The following is a 13,566-nucleotide window of genomic DNA, read 5'->3' on the forward strand; positions in this document are numbered from 1 at the left end:
GCGATGAGTGTTACTCCTGGCTGTACTGTAGGCCAAAATCAGCACTTCTGCTATAGCCTAAAGCGCAGCAGCAGAGATCTATTTCTGACAAAGAGCCTGTTTATGTACGTGGGTGATATGCAATGCGCCTCGGCGTAATGAATCAGTTAACTCCAGTGACGCTTAATTTGAATCTACAGGAGTCACATGTTGGTACAGGGATATCTGCAGTGCGATTTCAGCAGGTGTGGGACATTAAACTTTGCACTAGGAGATGATAAAAAAAATCATAGGCCTAAATGTAGTCCTTCACTTATCGTCAACGTTCTATCTAGATGGCCTGGTCGCGGGCAGTCTCCAATGATGTGATTAATTGTTTTGCTAGATCATTTCCATGTTTGAAATATCTACATAGCGATACAAACTGTAAATACTGCGATTGTCGGAACTACGTTTCATCCAACCTAAGATTCGACATCGAAAAATGTTTATCAACAATCAACGCATTGCTTTAAACCGGTCGCTAAGATGTCAGGTTTGGAAATGTCCAGAAAGGAGGGTAGCCTATCTGACGACGGTGATTTAATCCAGATTAGTGAGCGATGCAGCAGCCCTTGCAATTAGATCGACTCGGTTCCTCTAGGAGAAGCAAGAGAGGCAGCACAGTGTTGCACTGTTTACATCTTTCCGCTATGACTTGCCAGGGATGTTTTTGTGCTTTTAAGGTAAGGCATAATGCCACGTCTGTTTGTTGCATGTTGACCTTTATTTAGTGCGTTAAAAAGTTTAAAAAATCGCCACTGGTTTGCCGCTTTACTGCAGAGAATCTACATTTCTGTGCGGGGCTCAAAAACACTCCCCGTACTGCTTGCATCGGATACCCTATGTCGACGTGCGTTTTAAAGCTGTAGGCGAAGCAATCAGGATAGAGTTCTGCAGTATTTTTGAGCATCTGTCCCAACATGGTCTTGTAACAGCAGAGATGTCAAAGTTCCGGTGAGTATGAGCTGGATGGTAACGGACCATCATATCTAAGGCTGTCATGTCTGCAACGGCGGTGTCTGGACAATTGAACCACACTATTACTGTTACTGTAGTAGACAGACATCTAACTCATGGAGTGTGTGTGTGTGTGTTTATTTTAATGTAGCCCAGTGAATTTCATAAAGCATCTGAATATTCAACTGTATTTTCTTACCATAAACTAAAAAAAAACTATACTAAAGCAAGTCGTCCAGACTAGTAACTTTACACGTTGTATATGATACGCTACTGTACATCCTAATTATATGATATTGCGATGTGTCCATGATATTGCAGAGTAGCCTATGGCCATGGCATGCAGGGGGGACTGTCTGGACACCCACTAGCCAGGTGCAGAGATATAAATAACAGTGGCCAAGGGGGCAAGTTGCACTGTCCTGCCAATTCGGTCAGAATGAACAAAAACTGATTCTTATCTTCAAGCCTCAAACGCTACATGGCTATTGGCCAGTCAGATAAAGGCTCCAGTAAATATTCATTGTTTGAGGGTCAGGAACCAGTCACCTCAGCAACAAAGTAGCAAGGCAGCCTAAACATACATTCTGTATGAACTTTCTGTTCCTTAATATTTGCATGCATATAGCTGGCACCAGATTGACCTTTGACAGGTCCAGTCTTTGGCCAGTGATTAAGGCTGCTTCTTGACCTAGTGACAGTGGACAATGCAACGTACAAATGTGTCTGCTCCATACCAGGTACCTTACAATAGGCCCTGCTTAGTTACTGTGTTCCTGTGCACAATAAGCCTATTAAAGTCAGTCCTACTCAGGCTTACCTCACCTGACATACCCTCTGCCTATTTACTTGACCTCCCCTAGAGACAGGTTGCATCTAAAGCATCAGCCAATCATGGCCAGTGCAGGCTGACATGTCATAAACATGCTGACAAGTGTCAGTTGGTTTGAATAAACAATTGATGAACTAGACTAGCCAATTTGTTTTTGTTTTTTAAACACACCGGTTCATTTGCATTCATTTTGTAGACAATAATTCAGACATACATATAGTTGAATGGTAAGTGCTGATGCTGGGTTTCTCAGAAAGATACCTTGAAATGCCTTCTCAAGTTACTTTTAGCTGAATGTGCATACTTATATAGCATGCTGGTTTGTTGGCTGTGGTGCTGACTGGGACAGTACTCTGGTTGTGTGTTTGTAAGGCAGACTACTTAGCAGTCTGCAGGTGTTTACCCTAGCATGAGTATGCATGGGATGCTGCATAGGAGAGAGAGAGAGAAATACATTTGTTACCACAATGATAAGAAATTGAAGGTTGATACTTCCATAATCCTCTACCTGCGTGTAATATTGAGGCTTGTCTTTTGTATAATCATGCTTTGGTTGTGTTTTTAGATTAAAACAAAGTACTGATAGATCAGGGTTTACATGTAAGTCTCTTCAGGGTAATCTGTCAGCTAGAATCACATCACTGGGTGTGCCCTCCAAGAGATTTACATGAAAATGTACAAGTAGATATGGCATTGGAATCCCTCTGTCATAAATAAAGAGAGAGGCACACACGTCATCCAAAGCAGCATTTCTTGTAAAGCTTTCAAGGAAGGCCTATTTTCCCCTTCATGATTATTGAAATTAACCACTGTGACGATACACAAACAGTCGATACACAATGAAGGAATCTGCGGGAGAATGTGTAGACACTACTGTGTAATAATCTTTGTGGTGTTTATGAAATATACTGTACTTAATCTTAAGTGTATCCAATACACAGTAGTAACTATACTAAGTAACTACTAGTTATTATAGTTAGTGTCATTGTGCCTGCTGTTGCTGTAAATTTGTAAATGTGCTATTGTATCACATGTCTGTAATATGACTAGCATTTCTTGGTTTTGTCTATTGGCTTGATACTGAAAGGCTATTGTGAAATATTGTGAAGGATACCGTCTGCTTCCAGACCAACAGAAGCATTAGTAGGCCTAGTGGATACCTAAGGAAATTACATGACCACCTGCCGGAGGCTGTTTTTATCAGCATTTGATTGTCACTGTCACATCAGTCATGTCTGAAGACAAATGTGTCCTGTCAGAGTTTTGAGATGTGTGTATCCACTGCATTCACCCATTCTAAATATTTGTATTGTCTCTGTTTAGCAGGTGCACTTGTTTTGTTGCCTGGGGCTGAATGATGTCTCCAATATGCAGGAGAATGAAGCAGACTCCATGTGACATTAAAGAAACAGCCCATGACTCTGAGTGTCATGTGTCAAGTTCAGTCTCTTGCCTCCCTGGAACTCTGTCCACCCAGTGCCTGGAGGCGCCCTAAGATCTAGAGGCGGGCAGTAAAGGGGTGTAGCAGCATGGAAGACAGTGAACTCGTTTTGTCCCTGGATTGTGATGAAGAAGGTCCCTCTGTGTCCTTCTCCAAGGAGAGACAGCGTGCCACAGCCGAAGACACTGGCCAACGGTCCCACGGCTTCCGTGTGCCCCTTTCCCCCTCCAGCCCCGATCTCTCCGTCTCCACCCCAGGGCTCCTCTCCAACCTGGTGAAGTCCTCTTCCTCAGACATCGAGACCACCCAAGAGGCTCAGGGGACCATTCGGTCCAAGCCTCTGTTCAGTCTGGTCAAGTCCCTTTCGTCTGAGATCTCCCATCACGACTCCGAGCCCGCCGCTCTGTCCAAGTCGGACTCCAGGCTGCACCACCCCCAGCCCTGGAAGCAGCTTATCCTCAGCCAACCGGCTCCCAGAGTTGCTCAGCCAGACGTACCCCCAGGAGGGGACCCCCTGACGCAGATGGAGGATCCCCGCTCTCCTGGCAGCCTCTCGCCCACAGAGGGCGGCGGCAGGAGCAGTTCGATCATCGCCGAGCTGGAGGACACCCGTCGCAAGTTCTCAGAGGCCATGCAAGAGCCCTTCAACATGTTCAGCAAGATGATGGGAGACGAGGGCAGCCCTAAGCAGAAGGCTGGCGGCGACTCACCCAGTTCCCAGGGCATCGGCGGGGGAGTAAACATTCCAGTGAAGGGTGAAGATGCAGGTGGAGGACAGAAAGAGGTAGGAAGTGGAAGCCCACTAGCGGTGTTTGACACTCCGTGTAGAAAGCTCTGGACGGCACCGGTGGACCCCAGCCAGTCCCCGGAGGTCCACCGCAGAAGCACAAAGATGGGCGGCAAGGACATCCGCTATGAGATCTGTACCTTTGGAGATGTAATGCAAGTGGTAGAAGTCCAGGGGAGTTCCAAAGCAGGTGGCAGTGGAAAGCAATCCCAATCCCAATCCCAGTCCCAGTCTCGACCTCAGCCTCAGCCGCCTCTGTTCCCTTTGCGGCAATTCTCTTCCTGGCCCTTCCGCTGGTTCTTCTGTGTGGGATTCCTGGTGTACACCTTCTTTGTGGTGCCTCTGCCCTCCTACCTGACAGGGCTGTCCCTTGGGATCGCCTGTGGGTTCATGATGGGCCTATGGGCAGTGATGTTCCTGGCTCCAAAGCGGCCAGTCAGACGGATGCCACTGCCTCAGCGAGCCCCACCTTCACCTGACGACAGCATGCCCACAGAGTCCCTCAGTAAAACCCAGACCGATCAAGGACTCCTACAGGTTAGTGTATTCACAATAATGTATAAATGCTCTAAGCCTTTTGCTTGCAGCACAAATTAATCTGATGGATGGACTTTCTGGAAAATGCTCAGAAATACCCATAAATAGTTAGCTTAAATGAAAACGTCTGGTCTAAAATTTCAGCAAGCCGTAGTGTCTGCATTTCTGCCTTCGTACAGCAGTTTTGGAATGAATCTGTGCATCTACTTAATTCTGTCAGTATTGGGTCAGATGCTGATTAGTGCTGAAATCAGCTCCAGCTAAATGCACAGTGCCTCTTGGGCCTGTTGTGTGTGATTCATCTTGAGCTTTCCCTCTCAGAGAAGAACATTTATCCCCCTGAAGGTCTCAATTTCCTCAACCATTCCTGTTTAAGTCTTTTTATCAGTAGAATTGTTATATATGTCTGAGTGGAAAGATGAAATGCAGCAGCAGTGTCCCAACCCATGCTGCTTACCAACCATTCTCTTCCCCTAATGTAAACATTGAGGAGCTGGTCCCAGATCAGAACTGCTGCATGTGCATTTTCCTGTCATCCTCTCTCCTCCAGGGCAGAGGCTTTTTAGAGTGATTACAGCTACCTGCCAAGATGCCAAACTAGCATCTGCTGAAGGTCTACTGGACATTGTAGCACAACATTAGCACGCAAACAGACCTGTTGTCCTCTGTGTCCTCTGAAACGAGATCAAGACAACAAACGGAATGATTAACCTTTCAAGTTCAATTGGGGATTTTCATTGCCTTTAAGTCAATTAGTTCTCAATGAGCTAAGAAAACCTAATGGAACACTATGGGATTTTAGGCTCCAACACAGACCTACTGACAGACACAATGTCTCTGGGCTTTGAGTACTCTGCATGTCTGAGCAGAAAAAGTGTTTCATGTTATGCTTGACACTTCCAGATAGTGTTGTATGGTTGCACTACACAGATACCAGATGCAAATTGAATTCACACTTACAGTAAGTGGTATTAGAGGACCCATGTGCTCTTTTACTTTAATGTGAAATGGAGAATTTGAACAGGGAACAGTAACTTATCATTTGTCATTTTACATTCTGTTCAGCATTGACTGAAAAGTTCTGTTGTGAATGGTCTGCTAGTTCTGTTGACATCTACATGTATGCTTCATTGTAGCGACGTCCTGATATGGAACTCTAAAGTCTGTCTCTGTTTTGGGGTGCAGGGTTGGATGAATGCAATGGATGCCTATGACCCAGAGACATATCAGCCTTCACTCACTCACTCTGTATACGCCACACTGGATGGCTCGTGTCTGCGCTTGTCCTACCCGCGCAGCAACATCCCCCGCAGGGCAACCTTCAACGAGCCCTTTCATGAGGCAGTGTTCACTCAAACACGCACATTCCAGCTGGCCAACAGCAAGGTGAGGCTACGCTTTTGCTATTGTCTCTTGTGACATGGACTGGATTCAGCTAATTTCAGAATTAGCATGCTAAACTCAGTATTCAGCCAATTTGTTTGGTTATCAATCACATATGAGACATTCAACTGATTTTAGCTTAACATGCTGAACTCAATTACCAATTAATTAATTTTAGCCATTTTAGCCATGGGTTGGTAGCTATATTCAATATAGTAATTTGTTTTAATGTGTCTTCTCATATTGCTCTGCTTGCCATTTTCCTTATGGGCTCACCAGGTCTTTCTGTTGCCCTCTGCCCTGGCTCGCAAGCGAATCTGGAACAAGAAATATCCCATCTGTCTCATCCTAGCAGAAGGAGCAGAGAGCAGAGAGGAGGGTATGGTAGGGCACGCCATGGAGGGGGAGGATGAGGAGAAAGGAGATAAGCATCCACTACTATCAGACTCTGAGCGTGATCTCCCCACCACACTCTACCTCTTCGGTCGCACAGGAAGAGAAAAGGAAGAGTGGTTTCAGCACTTCCTATCAGCGTCCAAAGGAGACATCCAGGGCAAGCTCCGTCAGGATGAGTCACAGACTGGTGAGCGCTGGTAGACTGAGTAGAGAGACTCCCAAGCAATATGGGCATGACTGGATAATACTATTGTAATGTCTCACAAAAAAATGCCAGTGATTTGTAATCTCATACACAACACAATAAACAGGCATTAGAACTCAGTGGCCCGTGCCTGGCCCAGATCATCAAGAGAGTGAGAACTTCCACAACCCGTCACATTTATCCCTGGGGGTCCACCCCCTCTCGCCAGACTGCCAACCATCAGCATGCCCGGGGTTATACATAGCGCGGGCACGCTGATGATTGACAGCCGGTCACTACATTATGATAAAAAGGACTGGAAATCTGGATTATCTTTGTTGCTTTTGTAGCTGACACTGAAGAGTCAATCTTGCTATGTTCTGATACATCTACCCTTACTCTTTTCTCCAGTTAAATTACTTCTCTTTTCTTGGCCTCTTTTAGAGGTGTGTAGTGGTGGTGGATCAAGCCAGGGCAGCACCGAGGACCTGTCCTCCATGCTGGGCCTGAAAGAGGTCTCCGGTGCCATGCGAGAGAAGGTTTTGCTGGACTACGACTCCTACATGGCCCACTTTGTGTGCAGGAGTGGTAGCCCCACACCCAGCCCCAGCCACAGTGACTCAGGAAGCCCACAGATCAGAAAGAGGGTGAGCATTATCCAGATCGTTAAGAGATATCAGTAGTTTTACAAAATCACATAATACTGTAACTGTCAGAGCAGTATGAATTAATGAAATAAAGAAGTCCTTTCTGCAGCTGAATCATCACTTACATGGGAAAATTCTCCTCAGCATAGCCTGCTTACAGAGATGAGTTGCTGTGCTAAATTTAGCATGTGAGCCATCAGAGTCTGCCCTCTGGGTCTTAACTACAATATACATTTCAGCTTCAAAAGAGACAAAATTAGAATAGAAAATTTTACATAATATCAGGGTAGATTAATAACTAAACATTGACAACCTTAAGACAGGTCTCAAAATAATGTGCATGGTGTCTTTTGTTTTCTGAGCAGTTCTCCAGCGACCCTGGTCTGGGCCCTGGGGATTTAGAGCCTGCCTGGGTCAACGCCATGCTGGGGAGGATATTCTGGGACTTCCTACGAGAGCGCTACTGGGCCGACCTGGTCGCCCACAAGGTCCAGAAGAAGCTTACCAAGATCAGGGTGAGAGATTCCAGCAGCCACCACTCAAGAGCCACACTTGAGTATCTCTGCCGCTGTTTTCATATTCAGTCATTGAAATTCCCTCCATTTATCTTAAAAAATAGCCTTCATTATGGTGAAATTATGCTTCATTTGTGTGGCAGTTGATGTTCACAGTATTGTAGCACCTTTTGGCCACATCCTTTCATTTGCCAGGTTAAACTATGAAAATAGGCACAGTCCCAAGCATGCCATAGAGAGCCAGGCTTTTGTATAGCAGCCAGAACTGAAGGTCAGTGCAGTTCAAATTGCCCTATAGAGACTTCTGTTCCATCAGACACGCACAGAGGAAGTCATCAGCAATTACAGGTGACGGTGACATTGTTACTGGAGAACACACATTTTTGTGATGAAGTATTCCACTGTAGCCTTGAGGTAGAGGAGAATAGAAAGGTCTATTGCTTCTGTGTCATTTGCTGTGGTTCCTTTTACAAAGTTCTGAATGAGTCAGATGCCTGTGATAATGAGTCCTCAGCTCCAGGACCACTGGCTATTCATGTGTATAACTTCTGCTTGATAGGAGGTGTTGGTGTGTTTGTTGCTTATGTGGATCATCTTTATGTTATCATCTTTAATTCATGACTATGTTTCTGTGCTGCTGTAACCTCATGTCAAATCAGGTGTTGTCAACAGCTGGTACTGTAGATCATTTATGCAATGTGAAGAGACACCCTCATCAATTTTACTCAACAGGCTGTCATATATTCAAGCTGACATCTATCTCTCAGTCACAACAGGTTCTCTCTTGTTGTATGCTGACAAACTACTTTCACAGTAACACCGCAATTGTTTTTAAATTCAGCAAAATGTTTGTCCCTGTGCAGTTGCCATACTTCATGAACGAGCTTACACTGGCTGAGCTGGATATGGGGACCTGCTTGCCTCAGGTGTTGAGCACCTCCAAGCCATCAGTGGACCACAGAGGTGAGTGGATATGCATATACTGTATGAGACCTTTCTCATATCATATCATATAATATACACAGTATATACAGTGTACAGTGTATAAATATAGCTTTACACTACAATTGGTAAGTATCTACAGCACAGCAAGTTTGTATTTTTTAAAAAAAGGACATTATTTCATTTTTATATGTAGCCTTCATCTGTCCCTTGGCAGTATTCTAGGCAGGCGATTTCAAGGCCAGTCAAGCCATCAGTAGTTTCCACCCGTCCGCCACACTCACTGTCGCTCATGTCACGTCAACAGCTCCTCTTTAATCTCATTTACGGATTAGATGGCTCTTTAATGCAGGCCTATTGTTGCTTGACAATAGGCCTCGGTAATCTGTTTACACTTCCTCATTTAATCTCATAATGAGCTGGATATGTCCCATACTTAGTGGGGGTTTTTTTTTGCATGACTTATTTCCAAATTGTTTTTGTTTAGTTAAATCATAACAAACAAAATGATGTCAAAGTAACTTTTAGTTTTAAGTTTCTGTTTTATATTTTAAGTAACCAAATGTAAACCAGTGTAATGTCACACATGAGTCATTGAAATGTTCTACAGATCAGACCAACACAAGCATGTCTCTGTAAAAAATAGAGCGTGTTTATAATGTAGATTGTTCAAAAGAATCACCTACTGTACATACATTACCTACTGCAATATGTGTGTGTTTCAATTATTGGCTTGATTTAGTTTGTGTAGTTTGTGGTATAATTTGCTGGAAATCCACTGTAATAAAAGTTTACATTTGAGCATTCAAAATGTAGTTATGCCCAGCCCTCTCTCTCTCTCTCCATCTCTCTCTCTCTCTCTCTCTCTCTCTCTCTCCCCTTTCTTTTCTTTCCCTCTCTCTTTCTCTCCCTCTCTTTCTCTCTCTCTCACCCTCTCTCTTTCTCTCTCTCTCTCTCACTCTTAGGACTGTGGCTTGAGATGGAGATAGTCTATGCTGGTTCTCTGCAAATGACCTTAGAAACCAAGATGGACCTGTGCAAGTTAGGCAGAGAGAGTGTGAGTGAGGCAGATACCATCCCAGAGACAAGTCATTTGAGGTACAGTATGTGGTGCGTGCGAACGAACACTGCAGAGCAAACTAGCCATTGTGTTCCCCAGTAGTGCTCAGACTTGACCTGGAGAAAGGGATTAGCAAAGACATTTCTCCTTCCTCTTTATCAAGTAACCTTCATCTTACTTGTTCCTCAAGTGGGACATGGAGATCTGCTTTCAGCACAGCATCACTCACACTCCTGCTGTGATTACCTAAGTGGACTGTATGTGTGTTCGTGCATGGCAGTATGCCCATGTTTGTGTGCGTAAGTGCACGTGTGTGTGTATGTGTGTGTGTGTGTATGTTTAGATGTATGAAACTGGGCAGGGACATGTAGGCCCTCCCATTCTCCTCCTTTGCAGTGAGCTCTGGAAGATAGCCAGCTGCAGCAAAGGCACAAGGACAGTGATCAATGACCAGGACTGACTCCAAGAAGGAGAAGTCTTTCTGCTCCCCACTACCTCTCCCTGCTCAATCCTCTCCTAGTGCCTCTGAACGCACACCAGTGACAAACTGCTCTTACAAATCACTCTTCTTACCCTATCGCCAACTCATCCTGTCTCATTGTCTGGTAGCCCTTTTTTTTTAGACTATTGGAGGACTTTGCTATGTAATTGGAACAAAAGAGATGCTCGGTAGGTTAAATTCAGTGATTCAAGCAAAAAGCAAACTCTACAGTTCTAACGCAAGCTTAGTAAGTGGATCATAAATGTATATTTTTTACTACTGTTATCATTGCCAGCACTATGTGAGTGGTCTCATCCCTCATAAGGAATGTGTGTGCTTGTGAGTGTGTGCGTGTATGTGTGTCTGCACGCACGCATGCGAGTGTGTCTGTGCATGTGTGTGTGTGTGTGTGTGTGTACTGCCCCACTAATGGGCTCTCTCTCCCGCTGCCAGCTCTAATCCCCGGCTGTCTATGTTAGCCGACAGCGACGAAGAGTCCTCCAGCGCTGGCTCCTCTGATGAAGAGGAAGTCATGCCAGCTGAGCCCCAAGGAACTCTGGGAGATAAGGGCACCCCTCCAGGTGCAGACGGGTAATTATCCACTTGACCTCCTGTTGATTCCCAAGTACACCAGAGGGCTAGACTGCAATGGAGAGCTTGTCTTGGGTAACAACTAGGGACAATTGGAAAAGAATGTGATGGGGTGAACAGACGTGTTGGCACAGTTAGTAAGATTTGATATGAAGTCTGTGTCCCTATTGTCTGCACCATACAGACATGCAGGGGGAAGCACAGGCAGAAGGTTCCTGCGCTTTGTGGACAAGATTGCCAAATCCAAATACTTCCAGAAAGCCACTGAAAATGAGTACATCAAAAAGAAGATTGCTGAAGTCTCAAACACACCGTTACTCCTCACGGTGGAGGTCCTAGAACTGTCAGGAACCCTGGCTGTCAACATTCCTCCTCCCCCTACTGACAGAATATGGTACAGTCTCAGTGTTGGTGTGAATAAAACAAAATAATAGATATTTAGTATCTTAAGGTCTGTAACAAATACTAATTTCAGATCATGTGGGATTCTATCCAAATGTGTGTGTGTGTGTGTGTGTGTGTGTGTGTGTGTGTGTGTGTGTGTGTGTGTGTGTGTGTGTGTGTGCGTGTGTGCACGCAGGTATAGTTTCCGTGTGCCTCCCCGACTGGACCTGCGTGTGCGGCCAATGCTGGGGGAGAGAGAGGTCACTTTCACTCATGTCACTGAGTGGATTGAGAGGAAGCTACAGTGTGAATTTCAGGTCAGTCCAACTCCTCTCACCAGACAGCCACCCACCTCAGCATCACACCCTCAACATCACTTTAGCCTTAGCAACAAAGCCCCCTCATCAGAATGTTTATCATCAGTTGTTGAAGTCGGTCTGGAATAGTGTTTCTCAAACGTTTACAGACCAAGGATCACTTAACCAATAAAAAAATCCTCACGGACCACCTAGCTAAAAAAAAAAAGTAGACCTACTTTAACAGTATATTACACAATAGGCTTACTCACCTTGCTTATTGTGTCAGAGGATTAACAGATAATTTAAACTGGCGTATCTTACATAAGCATGTTGCAGAACTGTTTGGATTTAGATACAAGTTGGTTCAAGATTGCAAACAACTCATATATATTATTATGACCGCCGCGCAGCGAAGCGGCGGTCATATAGGTTTAGTCAGATTTTTTTTTTTTTCTTTTTCGCATGCCCAAATTTCCGTCAAGGATTCCCGGGACACTGAAAGACCGGGGTAAACGAAACTTGGTGGGCATGTAACCCCACATGGATAGCATGGAACCATCGTTTTTCGTTTTGATCTGTAGCCCCCCCACTGGACTGGACCCCCCGAAAGGAGGGTAGGGCAGACACAGTTTTCTGTGAATATCTCGAGAACCGTAGGGTTTAGGAGGACCATTTTTTTTTATGTTTGCCTTCAGGGGTCATGTTAACCCATTTTATGTGCACACATGTGCACAAACAGATACACACACACACATACATTCACAGTAATCATACGTATGACTCACACAGTAGACATATGGATGCATGCATGCACAGGCACATACACAGGCACATACGCAGGCACACACACAAGCCCACACACACACACACACACACACACACACACACACACAACATAAACATGCACACATGCACACAATTCAAGAATTTCTCAGAATTATGAACAGGCAAGATGGAGGTGGGGTTGTATAAAATTAATTTTACATGTGAAATCTATGAACTAATCATGTTTTGGTACTTGTTGTCTAGCAGATACCAGTGAGAATTGAGTGTGGATAATGCAATTTAGTGAGACAGTTAGAATCATATAGGCCTTTCAGCGTGATTTATTTTTGTGGAAAAAATGTCCTGGACTGGGCGGCGGTCATATTTTGTAACGCTCTGCGGTACATCTAATATTTTACCATGTCTGCTCGCATACCACTTGGGATAGCTTGCGGACCACACTTTGAGAAACACTGGTCTAGAAGAATGAAGTGTCTAGATTAGTAGATATTAATACAACTATTGGTTTGGAAAGAAGTGTTTTGTTTAGAGTTTAATGTAAATTATTCTGTACTCAGCTTCCTTTGGGAGACTCTCCTCCCATTGTCACTCTCTCTCACCTCACTTTCTCGCTTCTGTCACACAATCCAGAAAGTCTTCGTCATGCCAAACATGGACGACCTCTATTTGCCTCTCATGACCCCTGCAGTGGACAATCCTCCAGCATCCCACGATTCTACATCCCAGTGCTCCCAGAAGTCGTCAGTGGACTTGCAGGGAAGCAGGGAGGACAGCTTTGGTTCGGAGTGAGATGGACAGATGAGTCCTCGTTAAAAACGAAGTGACCAGTGCCTCTGACTTGAGGCACCATGTGTGTGCAGGGTTTCTCTAGAACCTGCTGGTCAAAGGGCTTGGACTTTGATGACCATGTACCAACATGTGTCCTGGTGTGCCATCACATCAGTGAGGAAGTGACAGAACCATGTTGTACATATGAAATGCAGATAGAGGATAGAAGTCTATACCAGTCTAATGAAGCTGAAATGGTTGGTTTATAAAGCCTAGCATGGCCTCCGCAAGGACAGAGTTTGGGTCACTGAGATCAGTCAGGAAAGGTTGTCTTGTGTCCACTGTCCACTAGAGGACAGAGAAGAGCACTTTTATTCCCTGTTTGCCCCCTTGGTTTCATTGAGAAGCAGCTTGCAGATCTGCATGTCATTTGTACTGCCTGACTAGTCTGTTTTGTGTAACAGGCAAAATGTGAATGACGTATATAAATGTACATTCTTGGATGTATCTTGTCGATTGACTATGTTCAATAAATTATTTTCCATTTCAGCGTTT

General features: G+C 44.7%; 1 protein-coding gene across 4 annotated transcripts; it reads left to right on the forward strand.

Moving 5' to 3' along the window:
• Positions 1–526: 526 nt before the first annotated feature.
• Positions 527–13,558, forward strand: LOC125295808 (testis-expressed protein 2-like). 4 transcript variants are annotated; one of them, XM_048245314.1, is made up of 12 exons: positions 527–975; positions 3,134–4,575; positions 5,761–5,961; positions 6,238–6,541; positions 6,983–7,185; positions 7,551–7,700; positions 8,564–8,663; positions 9,608–9,740; positions 10,637–10,774; positions 10,959–11,168; positions 11,355–11,475; positions 12,874–13,558. In XM_048245314.1, exons 2-12 carry the CDS (start codon positions 3,340–3,342, stop codon positions 13,030–13,032), a joined length of 2,955 nt encoding a protein of 984 aa, XP_048101271.1. In that variant the 5' UTR covers positions 527–975; positions 3,134–3,339; the 3' UTR covers positions 13,033–13,558. The 4 variants fall into 4 exon arrangements, with proteins under 4 accessions (XP_048101271.1, XP_048101273.1, XP_048101272.1 ...); XM_048245316.1 differs by having other exon boundaries at positions 3,137–4,575; XM_048245315.1 differs by having other exon boundaries at positions 527–704.
• The last annotated feature ends 8 nt before the right edge of the window (positions 13,559–13,566 follow it).

This window comes from Alosa alosa, chromosome 6 (assembly GCF_017589495.1).
Source record: "Alosa alosa isolate M-15738 ecotype Scorff River chromosome 6, AALO_Geno_1.1, whole genome shotgun sequence".
Lineage (NCBI taxonomy): Eukaryota > Metazoa > Chordata > Actinopteri > Clupeiformes > Clupeidae > Alosa > Alosa alosa.

Bases quoted from the DNA above. Each gene is read 5' to 3' on its own strand.
- LOC125295808 (XM_048245314.1), top strand. From the start codon at position 3,340: ATGGAAGACAGTGAACTCGTTTTGTCCCTGGATTGTGATGAAGAAGGT. The intron at 5,962-6,237 runs GTGAGGCTACGC...TGGGCTCACCAG, and splicing joins TCCAGCTGGCCAACAGCAAG to GTCTTTCTGTTGCCCTCTGC. The intron at 7,186-7,550 runs GTGAGCATTATC...TTTTCTGAGCAG, and splicing joins GCCCACAGATCAGAAAGAGG to TTCTCCAGCGACCCTGGTCT.